At 40.0% G+C, this 22,861-nt stretch overlaps 1 protein-coding gene across 2 annotated transcripts in view; it reads right to left on the minus strand.

The window, feature by feature from the left end:
• LOC124797989 (peptidylprolyl isomerase domain and WD repeat-containing protein 1) overlaps window positions 1–22,436 on the minus strand; it is a 120,638-nt gene extending 98,202 nt beyond the window's left edge. The window contains exons 1-4 of one of the 2 annotated variants that reach the window (XM_047261168.1): window positions 22,233–22,436; window positions 4,253–4,378; window positions 2,314–2,416; window positions 1,669–1,865 (exon numbers count right to left, since the gene is read on the minus strand). In XM_047261168.1, the coding sequence (XP_047117124.1) occupies window positions 1,669–1,865; window positions 2,314–2,416; window positions 4,253–4,367 (415 nt within the window). In that variant the 5' untranslated portion in view covers window positions 4,368–4,378; window positions 22,233–22,436. Of the gene's footprint in view, window positions 1–1,668; window positions 1,866–2,313; window positions 2,417–4,252; window positions 4,379–22,103 lie in introns of both variants that reach the window. The other variant, XM_047261169.1, reaches the window with a different exon arrangement.
• Window positions 22,437–22,861: the final 425 nt, after the last annotated feature.

Here is a 22,861-nt window from a genome sequence, read left to right on the forward strand (position 1 = left end):
TTCTGCTGCCCACTGAACCTACACGGTATCCTCATCTATCCTTGCACAACCCCTGCTCCCAGCCCCTTGCCTTATGGCAAGATGCAAGACGTATCCCATACATCCTCCCATCACCACCTACCCCAGTCCAGTCACAAGCATCACCTACCCCATCAAAGGCAGGGCTACCTGTGAAACCGGTCATGTGATCTACAAGCTAAGCTGCAGCCACCGTGCTGCACTTTACATAGGTGTGACAACCAACAAGCTATCTGTCTGCATGAATGGCCACTGACAAACTGTGGTCACGAAACAGCTGGGCCACCCCGTTACTGAGCATGCCGCCCAACACAATGTTCTTCATTTCAATGACTGCTTCACAGTCTTTGCCATCTGGATCCTTCCCATGAACACCAGCTTATCTGAACTGCACAGGTGAGAATACTCCCTGCATGATATCCTACGTTCCCGTAACCCTCCTGGCCTCAACCTTCGTTAGTCATTGTCCTTCCCCATCCAGCCCCTTCCCTGTCCCCATTCCAGCCCTTCTCAGCACTCTATTTCGCCAGTGCACCCTCAATCTTTTTACTTCTCTCCTTTTCCGCTAACCCCCCCCCCCCCTCGCCTGCCTGCCCTCCATAAAACCTCCCAACTGCACCTAGCTGCCCTACCCTCTCTCCGCCTTGGCCCTGCACACTCCCACAAGCAGCACTTTAATGTCTTCACCCCTAACCTGCTATCCCTCCCCTTTCCCAGCCCAGCCTCCCCCTTAACCTGGTTGCCTGTCCCATCATGCATTGTTGCTTGAAGTCTGGCCTCAGCAGCCAGAGACTGTGGTTGTGTGTGTGAGTTGCGTTTGCACGTGTGTGTGTTTTTTCTATTTTTGATGAAAGCCTTGTTGGCCAAAAGCTCACTTTCTGACAGTCTTTTTGTTGTGCCTATCTGTGACTCATCATCTCCACTGTATATTGTTACTCTTATATCTATGGGATTACACCTCCTCTGGTCCAAATGGATGATTAATCACAGAAGCAAACACAGTGAATGAAGTCATACTGTGAAGAATTTGTTCATCTAGTGCTGACCAATCTTTTTTTTTTCAGTTTATGGCAGAGAACACCATCTGACAATACCTGAGTTTAATATTCACCAAAATAAAGAGTTACAACGGCTGCACTGTCACAATTTTCACATGTTAATATTTCTGTTGATTCTGTACAGTTGTCAGCCATTAATGGTGTTGATAATGTTGGGATCCACAAGCTATTAATTTAAATACATCACCACATTTTTATCTCACTTATTTGACTGAGTTGCTGGTTCCTAAATTATCGTCCTAAACTAAGCAATGTGGAACTGAGTTTCATTCTGCTGCAAATAATCAGAATCCAAGGGGCTATCAAAGGCTATCATTACATTACAAATTACAGCTTTAGCACTCAGTAAACTAAATCATTCTAGCAAGAGTTCAGTAATCAATACAACAAAAAAGGAAGCCCATGGCAATGCATAATGAAACATCACACAAAAAGTGGAATAGATGCTGAAACTTATTTGTTGACATGGTTAATATAGAAATGAATATTGGTTATTACAGATATGTGTAAAGATAAATCAATTCACTTGGAACTTTCCTTGAGTAAGTGCATGAAATTAAAGCTAAAATGGTCAAATATTAAATATAGTTACCAAAATTGACAACATCAAACACCTTCAATGATTTATCTGTTGAAACTGAACACAGAAGGGAACCACTGCAATTGGTCGCCAGATCCTGCACAGGACCTAGATGACTACGAAAATGTTTAACAAATTCTATCAGTTCCTCAATCTTTTTCCAGAACTTTATGTGACCATCACAGCTCGCAGTAACGATGAAATCTGTCCTGAAAATTGAGCAAATTTATAGCAAGAAGCACTCAAACAAAGGCACATTTGCAAACAACATGAAACACTACAGATAAACAAATTGAAAATTATATATATTATTGTCCTCATCACTATTTCAGCCACCATGCAATCTAGTCAAAGAAACACAACTTTTGGTTGTGAAAAAATTTTATATAATTTAAAATTATATAATGTCCATTGTTAGTAACCATCAAACTTATATTAATGGCCTAGTGTCACCACACAAAAGCTGACATAAGAAAAATAAATTATTTTCAGATGAAAGCAGGACATACCCATAATGTGCTACAATTAGCTGGTTATGTTCATTTAATGCAGTATGTCTTCTTAAACGATAAAGCATAACATATCAAGTATAGGAACATTATGTTAAAGTAAACTTACAACATAATACTATAAATATCCAAAATAGTATATACATACTTAGTAACAACAACATGTGTAACAACATCACGATGCATGTAGCTTCTCTCATAGGATTCTGAACAAGGTAAATTATCTAAATACAGCTGCTCATATTTCAGAACTGAAAGAAAAATGAGTATAATTAGTTACCAGTCTCATGTCAAAATAAGAAAGAGTTACAAAAGAAACACTTAACTCACAGCTGAACATGTTGACAAAACAAAAAAAATCCCAACTTACGAGCAACTGGAACAACAGTTATGTAAAAGAGGTTCCTTACGATATTCTTGAACTGAATTGCCATAACTCTCATATACTAGCTGTACCAGTATCTACCAGGCCACAGTCTGGGTATACAAATGTGGCCTGAACATACTGGCTACCTACAGCCCACTTAAAATGCCTCTATCAAGTGCACATATAATGTCTCTAATTCGTTTGCCATCCACCGGCAGTAGTGGGACTTTGATGCCCACCACCCATCCTGGGAATGCGATTTCAAATATCACAATGGTGACCTGTTAATAGCAATCAGTCTTTAAAGTGCTAGTGAATGGGGACTCCCCTACAGGCATAGCCACAAATCACAGACAAGATCAGCAACAGAGATATGCTTTGCACTGCCATAACCATCATTTGAATTTACTTGGGAAATGAAAGTAATTTTTTTTTTTGGGGGGGGGGGGGGGGGGGGAGTTGATTACCTACCAATTTTTATAACTTTTCTAGGCTTGGTGGAAGACTCATTCTTGAGCCATCCACCACAAAAAAAGTTGAATAGAACAACTGATAGTCTAAAATAGACCCTTCTTCAATAAGAGAAATCTGATTATTGCAAACTAACTCAGTGTGTTACAGGACCACCACAAAGGCAATTCCTCAACAGAAGTCCTTCCGCATTATAAATAAAGTTAGTCCTATATGATGCTACACCTAAATGCCAAAGAGCCACACTGAACCATTGAAGAAATATTAGCAATGTAGCTTCCAGAAAAACTAGGACATCAACTTAGATAAGATACATGTAGATAGTAACTGTATGCTGAAAAAGAAGAAAAGGATGCGTCAGGAGCACATTCTCAGTTCCCAAATCATTAACACTACTCTGACTATGAAGTCTTTTGTGATGGACTCCTTGCATAAAAGGTCTATGGTTAACTTACCATGTCAAATTCGGATAAAATTCCAAGCTTTTCATGAGTACGTCCATCACCGTCATTAGTGGCTAAGATTGCCTGTCATGAACTGGTGTGGCTTGCACTTTTATACCCAGAGGATGGGATCTGATTGTCTGGATTACATCATGTTGACAACAAGTAACTGTTGCATACTAAGGTGGCCCCCTCTATGTCCATACATTTTGTTTGTGTTCTCTATCCAGAGTTGCTTGCAGCACCATCCATTACGTCAGTTCACAACAGTCAGTCTTAGCCCCTGACGATGATGGTGATGGAGGCAGTCACCAAAACCTTGGAATTTTACATGAATCTGATGGGGAAAGTAAATCGAGGACTTTTTATGCATTGACAGTACACTTTCCAGTGTGGAGAAATGTGACATCTCAAGGCACCCTTTATATTTCATACTAATATATGTAAGCATTACACTTTGCGCTAAGAATAAGAATTATACAGCACTTGTGACTGGTTTAATCATCACGAAATTCAAACTCTTTTTGCAAAATGATCTACATTTGTTCTAAAACACAAAAGAAATTAAAAAAAACCAAAATGTCCTTGCCGATTTTGTCAGAAAATAATTCTATTTAAAATCATCCAGAGTGGAACAAAATTATCTAGCAGGACTAATTTCAATCTGGTTGACAGTACATAATGTAGAAAGATCAGGCTACATGTTTGATGAACTTGATTTTTTTTTCCCCTTAAACTTTCTGATACATCTACTCTCAAGTTAGAAATTGATGTAAATCTATATGGAGGCTAAAAGCAAATGATACCTTTGACCTTCTTTGGTTTTGATGGTTCTGCAGCTTCAGAAGGAAGTGGCCCAACCCAGCCGTCATCATCCGAGCTGCTGTCAGTTTCAAATGACCGCTTCTTTGAACTAGACATCCTTACAGCACCTTGAAAAGAGAAATTTCTATAATAGTTTCAGGTTATTAATAAGTCTTGGAAGTATTTGTTTCATTTTTGAAAACGGCCTAGGTCAGACTGAGAGCATAGTGTAGGTAGAAGATGAGACGTCATCCTGAAACACAACGAGCTTATTATGGAGATTAATGTCACGCTCAAACTACATTTCAAAACCACAGAGACTGTGAAGTAACTGGAGCATCATTTAGGAGTATTATTACAAAAACCACAAAAAACTTGACCTTCCAAACCGATGGCAGATGTGGACCATAGCTGCAATTACCATAAGCTGGCACCTGTAACTGCTGGTAGCAGTTAGTTGCCTTGTATCATGCTGCAACTACATCACTCTGGAACTGAATACAGTGACAGAGCTCATGCAAAAATGTCATACTAATGGACTTAATGAATGGTGTATTTAACCCCTAAGTGTGGTCAAAGACTCTCTCTAAGCCCAAAGCATAAAAATATCTCAAACAACATTTTTATTATGAAATGTGTAAGACAAGTTTAGCTTTGGTCCTTTCTTCTATTTCAGTTCTTGATATTTAAAATTGCATTGCCCTTTTGTTTAAGTAAGGTGTATTAATGGGTAACAATTAGGGAGTCATAAATTGCAGTTGAGTGATTCATGTACTGTCAAGATTAATATTTTCACACTGTTTTTAGCTTACTACATCTTACTGATTCCAAAAATATTGTCTTTTGGAGGTAAATGAAATTTTCTATGGTAAGGTAGTGCTTTCAAGTGACTTCAGCGCAACAACTTAAATATTTATTAATTACCAGCCACTGACATGTCAATTTAATTATATAAGAAAATTGTCAGAATATTAAAATTACATAATTTCACTTATCTTGTTGAATACTAATCAAACAATGAAAATCCAGGATGGAATGTAACAATATTACGAAAAGGATAGTTGTTACTCAACATATAGCGGAGATGCTGTTTTGCCTATCTGCAACTCGGCATCTCCGCTATACAATGAGTAGAAACTATCCCTTTTGTAATACTGTCACTGGATGCTAACATATTAGTAGGTGCCATCTGGTGTAACTTCAGAAGCATATGCAATGGAAAAGAGAGACTAATATTGCAGGTTGATTATATAACAAGCACAATAATATACATGTGTAAAAAAACACACTCAACAGTAAACCCTACTATCCCTCCCCCTCCCCACCACAACCTCCTCCTTACATACGAGGTGGGATCCAAAATTTTCGGGACTGGTGCTGCCATCTGGAAAGTAGGGGTAGTAGATCTTTGCACCGCTAGGTGGCAAGAGCTGCATATCTGGTGAGTCAATGTGCAGAGTGGCATTCAGCTGGGAAGACGTGTTGCATGCCCACAGTGATTTCCGTAATACTCTGTGTCTGGTGTGTCGATTTTAAGATGAATCCGTGAACAGAACAGCGCATATGTATCAAATTCTGTGCGAATCTCTGGAAAAGTGCTACGGAGACCCTTGCAATGGTTCAACAAGTGTTTGGGGGACAGAGTATGAGCCATAAGCGTGTGTTTGAGTGGCATGCTTAGTTTAGGGCCGGCTGTACAGATGTTGCTCACATTGGAAGGCCTGTTAGCCACACAACGCCAGACATTGTCGCCCAACTCCAACAATTGGTTCGCTCGGATCAACGTCGAACCATTCAAGACCTTGCAGATGAAGTGGGTACTGGTTATGGGACATGTCAACGAATGTTGACTGATGAAGTAGGCACGCATCATGTCACCACAAAATTTGTGCCAAGGATCTTGACTGCCGATCAGAAGGCACTGCGTGTTGAACTGTGCATGGATCTTCGTCAGACCGCATCTGATGATCCAACCTTCTTGTCACGAGTTATCACCAGCGACAAGAGCTGGATTTACAGTTATGACACAGAGACAAAGCAACATGGACGAGCCTGGGCTCTCCAAGACCCAAAAAAGCGAGACAGGTGAGGAGCATGATCATCGTTTTCTTTTATACCAAGGGAATTGTGCACAAAGTATTTGTCCCACCCAACCAAACAATGAATCCCGCATACTACTGTGATGTTTTGCGATGGGTCCGTCAAAACATGCGGCGACGATGGCCCGAACTTTGGTGTCAAGGGAACTGGCTGTTGCACCACAACAATGCGCCCTGTCACACGTCCTTGCTCACCAGGACCTTTTTGGCAAAAAACAACATGGTGGTTGTACCCCACCCATCATACTCGCCAGATCTGGCACCTCGGGACTTCACGCTATTCCCAAAACTGAAACTCAAGTTGAATGACCATTAGTTCAACACTCTAGAGAGGATTCAAAAAGCACCACTGGTGGTGATAAACACCCTCAAAGAACAGGACTTCCAGAAAACGTTTTACCAGTGGCAGAAGTGCTGGGACCGGTGTGTACATGCGGATGAGAACCACTTCGAGGGTGATGGTGATCATTAGTCCAATAGTAAGGTTTTCAACAGACGGCAGCACCAGTCCCAAAAATTTTGGATATCACCTCGTACACCATCTGGATGCTTCTCCCATCATGCACTGCTGCTTGCAGTCTACCCTCAGCAGCCAGAGATTGTGGTCATGTCTGTGTGAATTGCATTTGTGTGTGTGTGTGTGTGTGTGTGTGTGTGTGTGTGTGTGTGTGGTGTCTATTTCTGACGAAGGCCTTGTTGGTCAAAAGCTTACTTTCTGACAATCTTTTTGTTGTGCCTGTCTGTGACTCAGCATCTCTGCTATATGCTGGGTAGCAACTATTCTTTCCATATTACTGTTGCATTTCATATTGGAGTTCCCACTATTTGATTTTGCCTGACAGCTTTTCTTCCTTCCCACAACCCGGTGCTGTTTCCTTTGTTACTATTTTCTAATGTATTACTACACTCAGTGCCCATACTTTCTCTTGTCACCTTACTGATCACACTGCATACTCTACTTCCCCTGCCCTGCTAATCCTCCCCCTCCCAATCCAAGCCTCCTCCTTACCTCCACCATCCACTTGCTTCTCCCATCATGCACTGCTCCTCATAGTCTAACCTCAGCAGCTGCAGATTATGGCCATGTCTGTGTGAGATGCATTTGCATGAATGCATGTGTATGTTGTCTACTTCTGACAAAGGCCTTGTTGGATAAAAGCTCACTTTCTGGCAGTCTTTTTGTTGTACCTATCTGTAGCTCAGCATCTCTGGTCTATGGTATGTAGCAACCATCCTTTTCAAAATATTGTTATACCAAGCAATATATTACATTTGACAAAATATTTCAAAAACATTCTCAAAATAGTCCTTGATGATTCCAGGTCACAGAGAAGTACTGCGAGGTGCCAAGGATGTTCATTTTGTTCTGTGTAGCTAATAATGGTGATTGTGAATCAATGTTTCAAAGAAAAATATCTGTTTGGTGTGAGATTTTCATATACCTCTATCACATTTATATCTACATTGTTTAGGACATTTTGTGTCTTGAGAGCATTTCCAGTTCATATCAATCATCTTTGTTGTTGTTGTTGTCTTCAGTCCAGAGACTGGTTTGATGTAACTCTCCATGCCACCCTATCCTGCGCAAGCCTCTTCATCTCCGAATAACTACTCCCACATACATCCTTCTAATTCTGCTTAGCTTATTCATCGCTTGGTCTCCCTCTACGATTTTTACCCTCCAAGCTCCTCTCCGGTATTAAATTGGGGATCCCCTGATGCCAAAAAAACATGTCCTACCAACTGATCCCTTCTTCTTGTCAAGTTGTGCCACAAATTCATCTTCTCCCCCATTCTATTCAGTACCTCCTCATTAGTTACATGACCTACCCATCTAATCCGCAGCATTATTCTGTAGCACCACATTTCAAAAGCTTCTATTACCTTCTTGTCTAAACCGTTTATCATCCATGTTTCAGTTCCATACATGGCTACACTCCATACAAATACTTTCAGAAAAGACTTCCTGACACTTAAATCTACACTCGATGTTAACAAATTTCTCTTCTTTAGAAAAGCTTTCCTTGCCATAGCCAGTCTACATTTTATATCCTCTCTACTTCGACCATCATCAGTTATTTTTGTCCCCAAATAGCAAAACTCATTTACTTAAGTGTCTCATTTCTTAATTCAATACCCTCATTATCATCTGATTTAATCTGACTACATTCCATTATCCTTGTTTTAGTTTTGTTGATGTTCATCTTATATCCTCCTTTCAAGACTGTCCATTCCATTCAGCTGCTCTTCCAGGTCCTTTGCTGTCTCTGATAGAGTTACAATGTCATCGGCAAAGCTCAAAGTTTTTATTTCTTCTCTATGGATTTTAATTCCTACACCGATTTTTCTTTTTTCTCCTTTACTCCTTGCTCAATATACAGATTGAATAACTTCGGGTACAGGCTACAACCATGTCTCACTCCCTGCTCAACCACTGCTTCTGTTTTGTGCCCCTCAATTCTTTTAACTGCCATATGGTTTCTGTATGAATTGTAAATAGCCTTTTGCTACCTGTATTTTGCACCTACCACCTTCAGAATTTGAAATAGAGTATTCCAGTCAACATTGTCAAAAGCTTTCTCTAAGTCTTCAACGCTAGAAACATAGGTTTGCCTTTCCTTAATCTATCTACTAAGATAAGTCATAGGGTCAGTATTGGCTCGCGTGTTCCAACATTTCTACGCAACACAAACTGATCTTTCCTGAGGTCGTCTTCTACCAGTTTTTCCATTCATCTGTAAAGAATTTGTGTTAGTATTGTGCACTCATGACTTATTAAACTGATTGTTCGGTATTTTCTCACCTGTCAACACTAACTTTCTTTGGGATTGGAATTTTTATATTCTTCTTGAAGTCTGAGTGTATTTAGCCTGTCTCATACATCTTGCTCACCAGATAGAAGAGTTTTATCATGACTGGCTCTCCCAAGGCTATCAGTAGTTCTTATGGAATGCTATCTACTTCCGAGGCCTTATTTCGACTTAGGTCTTTCAGTGCTCTGTCAAATTCTTCAAGTGGTATCACATCTCCCATTTCATCTTCATCTACGTGCTCTTCCATGTCCATAATTGGCTCTCAAGAACATCGCCCTTATATAGTAGACCCTCTATATACTCCTTACACCTTTCTGCTTTCCCTTCTTTGCTTAGGACTGGTTTTCCATCTGAGTTCTTGATACTTGTACAGGCGGTTCTATTTTCTCCAAAGGTCTCTCTAGTTTTCCTGTTGGCAGTATCTATCTTACCCCTAGTGATACATGCTTCTACATTCTTAAATTCGTCCTCTAGCCATCCCCACTTAGCCATTTTGCACTTCCTGTTGATCTCATTTTTGAGACACTTGTATTCCTTTTCACCTGCTTACCTGTTACCCAGGAATTTTGCTAGCCCTCTTCTTTTTACCTACTTGATCCTCTGCTGCCTTCACTATTTCTTCTCTACTGTATTTTTTCCTCTGTTTTTGTCAATTGTTCGCTAATATTCTCTCTGAAACTCTCTATAACCTCTGGTTCTTTCAGTTTTTCAGTTTTCATCTACAGTTCATAACCAATTAATTGTGGTTGGAATCCACATCTGCCCCTGGAAATGTCTTACAATTTAAACCCTGGTTCCAAAACCCCTGTCTTACCGTTACATAATCTATCTGAAAGCTTCCAGTGTCTCCAGGCCTCTTCCACGCATACAATCTTCTTTCTTGATTCTTAAACAAAAAGTCAGCTATGATTAAGTTTGCTCTGTGCAAAATTCTACCAGGTGGTTTTCCCTTTCATTCCTTACCCCCAGTCTATATTCACCTATTACTTTTCCTTCTCTTTCTTTTCCTACAGTCGCATTCCATTCCCCCATGACTACTAAATTTTCATCTCCCTTAACTATCTAAATAACTTCTTTTATCACGTCATACGTTTCTTCTATCTCTTCACCATCTGTGGATCTAGTTGGCATATAAACTTGTACTACTGTGGTAGGTGTGAGCTTCATGCCTATTGTTATGTCAGATGGCCATTTGTTACAACTTCTGCAGTATTTGTTATGGCCGTTTGCTACTTGTTACGACTTCTGCAGTACTCGTTAGCAGCAGACACAGTGGCTGCGCCAAAGACTGAGACGGCGTGGAGTTTTACAATTATTTATTGAACTTTCTTTACAATTTCTACCTCGTCGTCGCCGACCAGCCCAGCGGACCCCTCCACCTGGCTGCTGCTGTGTAGATTCTCTGAAAATGCACACAACGCACGCCACCAGTGCTCCACTGAAGTTAGGATGCCCTGTGGTTGAGATGAACTCATCGCCGCTCGGCAGCCCAGTATGGCACCCCCATGGAGCCGCGTTGCCGTGAGGTCAGCTGCTGACGCCAGCTGCACCGGCAGCTGGGAAGCCGTCAGTCGCGATGTCCACGAGGTCCGGTCATGGACGGACCATGCGGTGGGGCTGGGTTGCCGTGAAGTCCGGGCGTCAGTCCCCGGCGACGTCTGTGACCAAGACCGCGCTGCGGCCGGTCCTGCTGGAAGTTCTCGCTGTAGTTAGTCAGCCATGGTGCCGACTGGACTTGGGCCGACACCCAGAGCTGAAGTAGACATCTGGCAGCGAACAGATGACTCCTGTGAGCTGGAACAGACTTCCAGAATCGTCACCTACGAAGACTGAACATTCAGACACGGACCACGTCCGTCCTCAGATCCGTTCTGCTTCCTAATGGCTTCTGTCCGTTGCTGCCTTCACTCCACTATTTATATCCGGCAGGATGACGTTTTTTACCCTCGGTGGCAGCTTCTTGTTATTACTCCCGCAGTATATTGCAGCGTAACTTAGCGTGCTGGCCTCACTTCCCTTACTCAGCACTCTCCAGGCTTCGCTCAGCGTTCGGTCTGATTATAAAATCTGGCTTTGTTAATACACTAATCAAAATAATCAGGGGATCAGTTAATATAAACTAAAAATGTTGTCTCTGTTGCACTCTGAAGCACAATAGCTTCATATTACTTCACACAGTGGTAAAGATGATTCCACTCATCTAGAAACTTGTTTCTGTACCAGTACATATAAAGCTGGCAGAATGACAATGTCCTCTTCACTTCCAGTGCAATCAAAAGGATGTCCACTACCATCACAAGGCTGTTCAGACAATATACAATACAAGCAACTTTGTTGTATACTTGAGCAATTGTTTTGAAAAGTGTTGCCAGCCTCTCATTGTATCTATGGAGCAAGGTTAATTTGGCACAACTTCTACACATCTTGTGTGAACCCTGTGGCTATTCTAAAGCACAAAGGGAACTCCAGATATAGCCATTGTAACTAAAATTATACACCATTAGCAGTCCCCCATTAACCTCCTTACTGATTTATTGTGTGATGCCCATATGTTAGAAAAATAAGTCCCTAATAGTTAACTAGCACATAAATTGAACAAACAATGGAAAATTGTGATGGAATCACAACAATGAAATATGACAGATTGCTAGTCACCAAATCCAAAGGCAAAGAACACAATTTAACTAAACTATCTAAGTTTGTTTTTTCAACCAATACATGCTCCATGCTGACTGCAACCTAATAATGTATTCCAATCTATTCAAAAATCAGAACTGCTGAAAGTTCTATCACCAGTTCACTTCACTCCATGAAAATAAACTTATTCTTTAATTTCATAAAACTGTTCATGATTCAGACTTTCAGCCCATCAGCGCTGCAGTTACGCACTAATTAGTTTTTGTCTTGATAACTTGCATTCCAATTAGTTTTATAGCTTCTTCTATTAGTTAAATTTTGCTTAGTAATATTAACTTCTTCTTCTTCTTCTTCTTCTTCTTCTTATTATTATTATTATTATTATTATTATTATTATTATTATCATTATCATTATCATTATTATTATTATTATTATTATTATTATTATTATTATTATTATTATCACCGCTACCACTATTATTTTGTGAAATATTTTACAGCAAAAGATTATCAATATGGGTTTGGAGCTGGTTGGTCATATGTCAATGGTACTTTTGTGCTTAAACAACAGAAAGCTGCACTGAAAGAGGACAAACAGTCCATTTAACATTTAGAAACATACCAAAGGTGTACACATACTGCAATTAAATAAGTTGTGGCCAAGCATAAAGAACTATGGAGTCTTTAATAACCTATATTAATACATTCAGTTTTATGCTGTTGATTGACCATTTCAGTGAAAGTGGGTAATGAGTGATCAGAAGAATTCCAAATTATCAATGGACAACTACAACTGGATTGCCCACTGTCTCCTCATGTGTTTAAAATTTATCTAGAAGGCGTATTAAGGAGACGGAAAAGAAAATGTAGCCCATTGGAAATGTCAGTGGGAGATTATAATAATAATAAGCGTATGGCATTGGTGGCCGGGAGACCCCTCGCGGGGCAGATCGGCCACCGCTCCACAAGTTCTTTAATGCCACTATGGCGACTTGCGAGTGAATGAGGATGAAATGATGATGAAAGACACACAACACCCAGTTATCTCGAGGCAGAGAAAATCCCTGACCCCGCCGGGAATCGAACCCGGGACCCCATGTGCAGGAAGCGAGAATGCTACCGCAAGACCACGAGCTGCGGACTGTGGGAGATTATAAATTATAGTTACTCCAGTCTGTTGACGACCAGGTGATAACTGTCAAATCAGTGAGGACTCTGGCTCTATTCTATGAGGAGATTTTACTGCATGTCCTTCGACAAACTTGGTGCTTTGAAACAACAAGATGACAAATGAAACTAAGAAGTTTATATATACAACAACACTAGAAAGCATATGTATACAGTGTGTCCCATGAGAAATTGTAAATATACAGGGATATGACAGGAACAATCATTCAAAGCCAAAAAATCTAGTAAACATGCACTCTTAAATGCATACCTTAATAGCAAAGAACACTTCTTAATCCTTGATACTGTGAAACAAATCTCTTCTACTGAAAGCTCTTTGCTTTCCATATTTTGGGAAGATATGGTATGGACCAAAACAAGAAAAAATTTGTCTAGTAAACATGGACTCTAAAATGCATACCTTAAAAGCTATGAGCTCTTGCTCAGTAGGAGAGAGGTGTTTCACAGTAGCATAGATGAGTAAGTGCTCATAGCTCTTAAAGTATGTGCTTCAGAGGCCAAGTTCACTTGACATTTTCTCCTTGTTTTCATCCAGCACTCTCTACTAGTACATCATAGCAGATCTGGTATTGGCATACTGGATATTACATGTGACCCAGCGTTTCCCGCTGCTTAGAAATTGGAGGTATTTTCAACAACAACACACTATATAAGTGACAGTAAGTATGGTTGTTCTGACGGCTTTTAATGATTTTCTGCACAAGCCATAAAACAAAAAGTATATTTCTGAAGCTGAAGGTGCACTTGCAAGACTGAAAATCACATGTGCCAAGAAGAGACAATGGATATTTTCTACAAGGTAAGGCAAGTATTCATGGATGTAATGACTGCCTATCAAAAGATAGTTCCTTCTTATTGTTATATTATTATCTCATGTTGATTTTAGGATCTGGCAGCAAATCTGAGATTACTACATTTATTAAGCCATGAAAGCCTACATAGCCAATGGTTTGGGAAGAATTTTTGAATGATAAACACATTCATTGAGCAAAGTGGAAAAAATTAGGGAAGGTAAAGTGAATGAGCTTGTATAATAAACCTTACTAGTATCCCTCTTTAATAGTGACTTTTGTGTAGTGGAATTGTGTGGAATCGCTTCCGCAGCAAATGCGCAGCTCAAACTACTACTCTGTAAGGAAATTGTTACATGGTCAAGAACATTTAGTTGAATTACTCATATATCATACTAAGAGACTATACACTTAACAGTTAAATGATCAGTCACTGCCATAAAGCAGAACATCAACAGATGAAGAACAATAGAGAATACCATTAGAAGCCATCAAAGCAACCATACTCACTGTCACTTACATTGTGAGTTGTTGTTGAAAATACCTCTAATTCTGAAGCAGCGGGAAACACTGGGCCACCTGTCTTATCCAGTATGCCAATACCATTGGAGAGACTTACAGACAGAAACAGAGCAATGCTGCAATCACTTCTGCAAATATCACATACCAGATCATATTGCCATAAGAAAATAAGCAGGAATCAAGTATATGTGTACTAATGATGTAAGTGAGCAACCTCATCATTGATTGCTGGGTGCATCTCTCAGCAAACTGCTGAACAGCCACATTTCCTCCTTTGTCATATGAAGGACACATCTGGCCCTGAAAGTTAACATTTTTGTGGTATTTTATTCATTTTCTCTCCATCTGTAAGCGTATAATGAAGAATAGCCTCATGTAGGCCCAGATCCTGAGGTAACAATGCCATACTTCAACAATTCTTTCTTACTTTCAAACACATTACAAAGATTAATTTCTTCATACTCATTCATATCCTACACAGTAGACAACTGTTAACACAAAACTTTGGCACATAATCAGTTCCTGCTTAAATTTAAATATTCTGTGGAAACAACTCCTTCTGTATCTTCTTTGTATTATCTGTTCTGCACATAGCTACTGTGTTTGCTTATCTCACTGTTTTGCTTCTGTTAAATTGTTGCACTATACATCTACACTCCACAAGCCACCTTACAGTGTGTGGTAGAGAGTACTTTGTGTACCACTGTCACTTCCACCTTTTTCTGTTCCAGTCGTGTAAGGTTCATGGGAAGAGCAACTGCTGGTAAGCCTCCATGTGGGTTCGAATCTCTTTAATTTTTTGTTCATGGTCTTTTTGTGAGATATACATAAAAGGAAGCAAAATATTGGTCGACTCTTCTAGGAACGTACACTATTGGAACTTTAACAGCAGTCCATACTGTTATGCTGAATACCTTTCTTGCGGCATCTGTCACTGGAGTGACTGAGCATCTCTGTGACACTTTCAAGCTGATTAAATGAATGTGCAATGACAAATGCTGCTCTTCTTTGTATCTTCTCTATTTCCTTTATCAATCCAATTTGTTAAGGGTCACAGATTGCTTTTGAACACATTATCCGAAAACTGTCTTCAGCAGCTAAATCGACAGCCAACGCATAATGGAAATATTTTAGATCTGGTAGCAACAAACAGACCAGACCTCATCGACGGGGTCAGTGTAGAGACAGGGATTAGTGATCATCATGTTGTCATTACAACTATGGTTACAAAAGTCAAAAAGTCGGTCAAGAAGGCTTGGAGAGTATTCTTACTAGAAAGAGGAGATAAGCAGTTGTTAGCATCCCACTTAATAAATGAATCGACTTCATTTACTTCCGGTACGATGAACGTGGAAGAATTATGGGCAAATTTTAAACACATTGTAAATCACACATTGGAGAAGTATGTGCCGAAAAAGTGGGTTACAGACGGAAAACACCCACCGTGGTTTAACAGCGCAATTCGGAGAATGCTCAGGAAGCAAAGACAGTTGCACTAGCGGTACAAGAAAGATCGGGAGAATGAGGACAGGCAAAAGTTAGTAGAGATTCAAGCTGCTGTAAAAAGAGCGATGCGTGAAGCATACAACCACTACCACCATCATATCTTAGCAAAAGATCTTGCTGAAAACTCAGGGAAACTCTGGTCTTACGTAAAATTGGTAAGCGGGTCGAAGGCTTCCATCCAGTCCCTCACTGATCAGTCTGGCCTGGAAACGGAAGACAGCAAAACGAAAGCTGAAATTTTAAATTTAGCATTTGAGAAATCTTTCACACAGGAGGATCTTACAAACATACCGCCGTTCGAGTCTTGTACAGATTCCCGTATGGAGGACATAGTGATAGACATCCCTGGGGTTGTGAAGCAGCTGAATGGGTTGAAAATAAATAAATCGCCAGGTCCTGATGGAATTCCAATTCGGTTTTACAAAGAGTACTCTACTGCATTGGCTCCTTACTTAGCTTGCATTTATCGTGAATCTCTTGCCCAACGTAAAGTCCTGAGTGACTGGAAAAAAATGCTGGTGACACCTGTATATAAGAAGGGTAGAAGGATGGATCCTCAAAATTACAGACCAATATCCTTAACATCGGTTTGTTGCAGGATACTCGAACATATTCTCAGTTCGAATATAATGAATTTCCTTGAGACAGAGAAGTTGCTGTCCACGCATCAGCACGGCTTTAGAAAACATGGCTCCCGTGAAATGCAACTCGCGCTATTTTCACATGATATCTTGTGAACCATGGATGAAGGATATCAGACGGATGCCATATTCCTTGACTTCCGGAAAGCGTTTGACTCAGTGCCCCACTGCAGACTCCTAACTGAGGTACGAGCATATGGCACTGGTTCCCAAATATGAGTGTGGCTCAAAGGCTTCTTAAGTAATAGAACCCAGTATGTTGTCCTCGATGGTGAGTGTTCATCGGAGGTGAGGGTATCATCTGGAGTGGCCCAGGGAAGTGTGGTAGGTCTGCTGTTGTTTTCTATCAACATAAATGATCTTTTGGATAGGGTGGACAGCAATGTGCGGCTGTTTGCTGATGATGCTTTGGTGTATGGGAAGGTGTCGTCGTTGAGTGACTTTAGGAAGATACAAGATGACTTGGACAGGATTTGTGATTGGTGTAAAGAATGGCAGCTAACTCTAAATATAGATAAATGTAAATTAATGCAGATGAATAGGAAAAAGAATCCCGTAATGTTTGAATACTCCATTAGTAGGGTAGCGCTTGACACAGTCACGTCGATTAAATATTTGAGAGTAACATTGCAGAGCGATATGAAGTGGGACAAGCATGTAATGGCAGTTGTGGGGAAAGCGGGTAGTCGTCTTCGGTTCATTGGTAGAATTTTGGGAAGATGTGGTTCATCTGTAAAGGAGACCGCTTATAAAACACTAATACGACCCATTCTTGAGTACTGCTCGAGCGTTTGGGATCCCTATCAGGTCGGATTGAGGGAGGACATAGAAGCAATTCAGAGGCGGGCTGCTAGATTTGTTACTGGTAGGTTTGATCATCACGCGAGTGTTACGGAAATGCTTCAGGAACTCGGGTGGGAGTCTCTGGAGGAAAGGAGGCATCCTTTTCATGAATCGCTACTGAGGAAATTTAGAGAACCAGCATTCGACGCTGACTGCAGTACAATTTTACTGCCGCCAACTTATATTTCGCGGAAAGACCACAAAGATAAGATAAGAGAGATTAGGGCTCGTACAGAGGCATATAGGCAGTCATTTTTCCCTTGTTCTGTTTGGCAGTGGAACAGGGAGAGAAGATGCTAGTTGTGGTATGAGGTACCCTCTGCCACGCACCGTGTGGTGGATTGCGGAGTATGTATGTAGATGTAGATTAATTAGCAATATATTAGAATTGCTCAAAAAAATGTTTTGTAAGTTGTATAAGAAACATAATGTTATTTAAGTGCTACTCAAATTTGCTAAATAGAGGCTGTTAACAAATTCATAGTTACAGAAATTTAATTTTAGTTCATTTGCAGTTACATCAATATTAGCATATAAGTCCCAAGGAGTTAACCAGATAGCAAAGAAATTTTGTGTGTTGCACACAAACAAGACCTCATGGTTCTGTAGCCATTTGAACAACAAACTGTATCTTTATACAAATTTTATTTCTCTCCATTACGAAAAAACTGAGCTCCAAGATTCCCCAACATAGCTGGTAATACACATTTCTCAGCATGCAACTGCATTATGGATTTCGTACTTGCACTACTTTCAACAACTACCATGCTTTCAGGTACTGAAAGCAATGATGCTGGATGTGCTCTCTGTCTGGACTACAACAAGGCAGAGAGACAATATCTGATAACAACATTTGGGGTTTCTAAGATTTTGTTCATCATCGGATGGCTGCATTGTAATTAATGATCAGCTGTTTATGTTTACAATACTGTAACGTGAATCGAGGATAATGCAACAATGGGATGGGGTGGGAAATGTACTTACAACAAAAACGTTTTGGTTATTTCTGAAAACACATAATTTTCGACACAGTGCAAAATACAGTGTTGATACAGTTATTACTGTTACGGATCTTTTGTCAGCACAATCACGACTGTTTTGACACAGTGGGTCACCACTGGCAGTTCAACTCTGAATGAACAGCCAGATTCTGAATGAACAGCCAAGTCTTACATTAACCTGGCTGCAAGTTACAGAGACTGGTGAAAACTGGTTTGCTGTACTGTGGGACTCTGTCAGCAACACACATTACATCTAAGTTACAAAGGCAGCTGGCTTTCTAGCAGACAACACACAAGTGCTGCCACGTTACACATGACCATCAGATGGCAACCCAAGCACTTGCATCTGGGAGCCATGGGTTGTACTTAGGCTGGTGCATGGGCCCTGGGAGGCCAGTTCTTCTGAGTGAGCTTCCTGGGTTAGACACCAAATGCACTCCCATTTCATCTACGAGGATGACCCATATAGCTCAACCGTAGCTATCAATATCAAAAAACCAATACCTACAACTCCGAAAAGTGGAACCAAAACTGTCACAATTCAAAAACCTCATCACCCCCCATTCACTATATCGATTGAAACACAACCAACCTACCATAAATATACAGCACACAAAACATCACAATTACCATACAATAAAACCAAAACAAAACTTGCTTACCAACAAAAGCCGGCAATACCATCTAGGCGTGCGCATACACACACACACACACACACACACACACACACACAGTGCCATGCCACAAACATGACACCTAAAGTATTCAACAATAAGACCGAACATCTGCAGAAACTGTATAACAGACATTATATTACTCGTTTCATCCATCTCAGAATGTAATGATACACTCGTGAACTTCACTGTCATATCCATACCTAACAAGCAAGCAATTAAAACAAGTTAGACTTCTCTCCACACAACAAACACCAAAATACTCTGACTTAACAAAAATGCCAAAAGCATAAATAAAAAATAACTTAATCTGTCACTGTAAACATATTCACAACTCAGGTTATCGCACCAAGTACCTAAACTCAAAACCACATTAGCACGATGACAACCAAAACTCAAATGAACTCAATACCACAAGTTAAGCTCAGCACGTCCACATCCACCACCAGAGGGTACCATCAATATAACATCACATCTACAAGAACCACCACCCTGGATATAATAAGCATCAAGTACGAGCATGACAAAATATAGCTTTCCCATATGCTGTAAGTTAAGCATACATGAAGGTTGAAGAAGCACCATATTGCAAGAAAATAAATTTACTTCTGGAACAGATTTTCGTTTAGACATATTTTAAACCTTGATATTGCAGTTCCAATGAGTTTTCACACATGACAATCAATTATTGAAAAATGGCATAAAACATTTAAGTTTGTATGTTAAATATATAAATACACGATTAACACCTTACCTGCTCTGGACGTGTTAAGGCACGCGTCTTTGTACCTGTCCCTGTGTGCTCTGAACGTGATCACGCGTGCCACCAGTCCTTCTACTCTGAGCGTGACTATGCGTAGACATGTTCAGAGTACCAGGTAGAAGGACTGGTGGTGCATGTAAACTCGCTTAGAGCACACAGGGACAGGTATAAAGGTGCACACGTTAAAACGTCCAGAGCAGTTAAAGGGTTAATACACTATTAATTTTCATGTTCATTTGACTTTAATATAAAGTATGATTGGTAATACATACTTAAAAGGGTGCAAGACTAGAGCTGTACAGACCAGTATCTTTAAAAAAACACAATTATTTTCTGTAACTGAATGATGCTCTGTCCATTGCATACACTGTACTAATTCAGTAATGCTTTCATGTATACCAAATGGGCCATCATACATCTAGAGAGAGAAACTTACTGTGATTTCTTCTAACGTTGTTGTATTAAAAAGGTAGGCGATAAAATATTGATAGATACTGCCAATTTACCAAGACTGTGCAGCAAACTCCGCAACTCCTTTTTATAATGTACATGTAATTTACAAAGTACAAAGTAATTGAAAAGTTTCTGGAGTGCCATATCGTAATTTCTTTGATATTCTCAGATGTCATGTTAAGCTGTTCTTATGGTTTTTAAAGTCGGTGGAAAACGTACATGTCATTTTGATAGCGTTTTCAACTTCTGGAGAGACAGTGAATTTTCCGTAGGTGAGTGTCAATGGGAAAGACCCAAATTTCAAAATCACACAAAAGACCATTTTATTACAAACAAAGAATTGCGCATTGTTACTGATCAGACCATAACCTTCAAGTAAAGGGAACAACTTGATTAACCAGCCTTAACCTCAGTACGGCTGAAAGCAAGGGGAAACTACAGCCATAATTTTTCCCAAGGGCATGCAACTTTACTGTATGGTTAAATGATGATGGCGTCCTCTTGAGTAAAATAATCCGGAGGTAAAATAGTCCCTCATTCGGATCTCCGTGCAGGGATGTCATTAACAGAAGAAAGGAAACTGGCGTTCTACAGATTGGAGCATGGAATGTCAGATCACTTAATCGGGCAGGTAGGTTAGAAAATTTAAAAAGGGAAATGAATAGGTTAAAGTTAGATATAGTTATCAATTAGTGAAGTTCGGTGGCAGGAGGAAGAAGACTTCTGGTCAGGTGACTACAGGGTTGTGAATACAAAAACAAATAGGGGTAATGTAGGAGGAGGTTTAATAATGAATAAAAAACAGGAGTGCAGGTAAGCTACTACAAACAGCATAGTGAACGCATTATTGTGGCCAAGATAAACAGGAAGCCCACGCCTACCACAGTAGTACAAGTTTATATGCCAACTAGCTCCGCAGACGATGAAGAGATTGATGAAATGTGTGATGAGATAAAACAAATTATTCAGATAGTGAAGGGAGACAAAAATTTAATATTCATGAGTGACTGGAATTCGATAGTAGGAAAAGGAAGAGAAGGAAACGTAGTAGGTGAATATGGAAAGGGGGTAACAAATGAAAGAGGAAGCCGCCTGGTAGAATTTTGCACAGAGCATAACTTAATCACAGCCAACACTTGGTTTAAGAATCATGAAAGAAGATTGTATACATGGAAGACGCCTGGAGAAACTGGAAGGTTTCAGATAGATTATATAATGTTAAGACAGAGAATTAGGAACCAGGTTTTAAATTGTAAGACATTTCCAGGGGCAGATGTGGACTGGGGCCACAATCTATTGGTTATGAACTGTAGATTAAAACTAAAGAGATTGCAAAAAGGTGGCAATTTAAGGAAATGGGACTTTGATAAACTGACAGAACCAGAGGTTGTAGAGAGTTTCAGAAAGAGCATTAGGGAACAATTGGCAAGAATGGGGGAAAGAAATACAGTAGATGGTGAATGGGTAGCTTTTAGAGATGAAATAGTAAAGCCAGCAGAAGATAAAGTAGGTAAAAAGATAAGGGCTGGTAGAAATCCTTAGGTAACAGAAGAAATATTGAATTTAATTGATGAAAGGAGAAAATATAAAGATGCAGTAAATGGTAAAATGGTAGTGGGAGACCAAGAGATGAATACACTAAGCAGATTCAGAAGGATGTAGGTTGCTGTAGGTACTGAGAGATGAAGAAGTTTGCACAGGATAGAGTAGCGTGGAGAACTACATCAAACCAGTCTCTGGACTGAAGAACACAACAACCACCTCTGTAACGTGATTCTCTTATTAATAATGAACTCTGTACCTTCGAACACCACGTTTACTCTTTTGAAAATAACAAAAACATCTTCAATATGTTAAATCGGATGGTGAAACACTTTGAGATGTCAAGATATCAAGACTTAAAATACGTCTAAATTACCTACTCTTTAGTTTTTCTTCTGAATCGTTCTTAAGCAGTAAATTTAATGAGATGATCCGCTACGTGTCTACTTTATCCGCTACACTGGAAACACAGTTCCGTTACAAGAATATATAATGAAATATGAACTAACCTACAATACGTTCAAGTCTTTAATTTCTTTCATAACAGTATTTCTGCGAATTAGCGTGTTAAAATAATGTCTTTCCGGGAACACAACACAATCCAACAAAACAAAACTATACGATATTAAGGATGTAAAAAAATTTCTATTAATGTCAACATCATGCTTTGCTCAAACCTAAACATCACAGTTGTTTACACACAGATTGTAGTCAAAGATAAAAATTACACTCTGAACCAGTAGACCAGCTGCAAAACGTGTTTTGTTTAAACAAACCAAATTCAAGTATACATCATCTATTTTTCGGGGGAGCTACCGAAGTCAACCGCAACCGGGCATTGAGATAATTCAATGTCAAAATCTGAAAATTTGTGCTGAACAGGGCCTCGACCTGGATTTACGGATGAGGTACATGGACAGGGACGCTACTTCGTAGTGTGCAGTAAGTTGAGAATTTCGGTTGGATGGAAAGCGTGCTCAGATAGCCGGTGCAGTCAACTTCGCTCGAGGAGCCATGCGGTGTGCATGTGCTGTGCACGTACTGCCACGGAGCGTACTCTTGGTGTCTGTCTACTTTCTTGTCTGTTTTTCGTGTCCTAGTGTTTTCATCGATTAAAATGTCCGACTCTTATAGAAAA

The sequence above is a fragment of the Schistocerca piceifrons genome, chromosome 5, assembly GCF_021461385.2.
Source record: "Schistocerca piceifrons isolate TAMUIC-IGC-003096 chromosome 5, iqSchPice1.1, whole genome shotgun sequence".
In the NCBI taxonomy this organism is placed as follows: Eukaryota; Metazoa; Arthropoda; class Insecta; order Orthoptera; family Acrididae; genus Schistocerca; species Schistocerca piceifrons.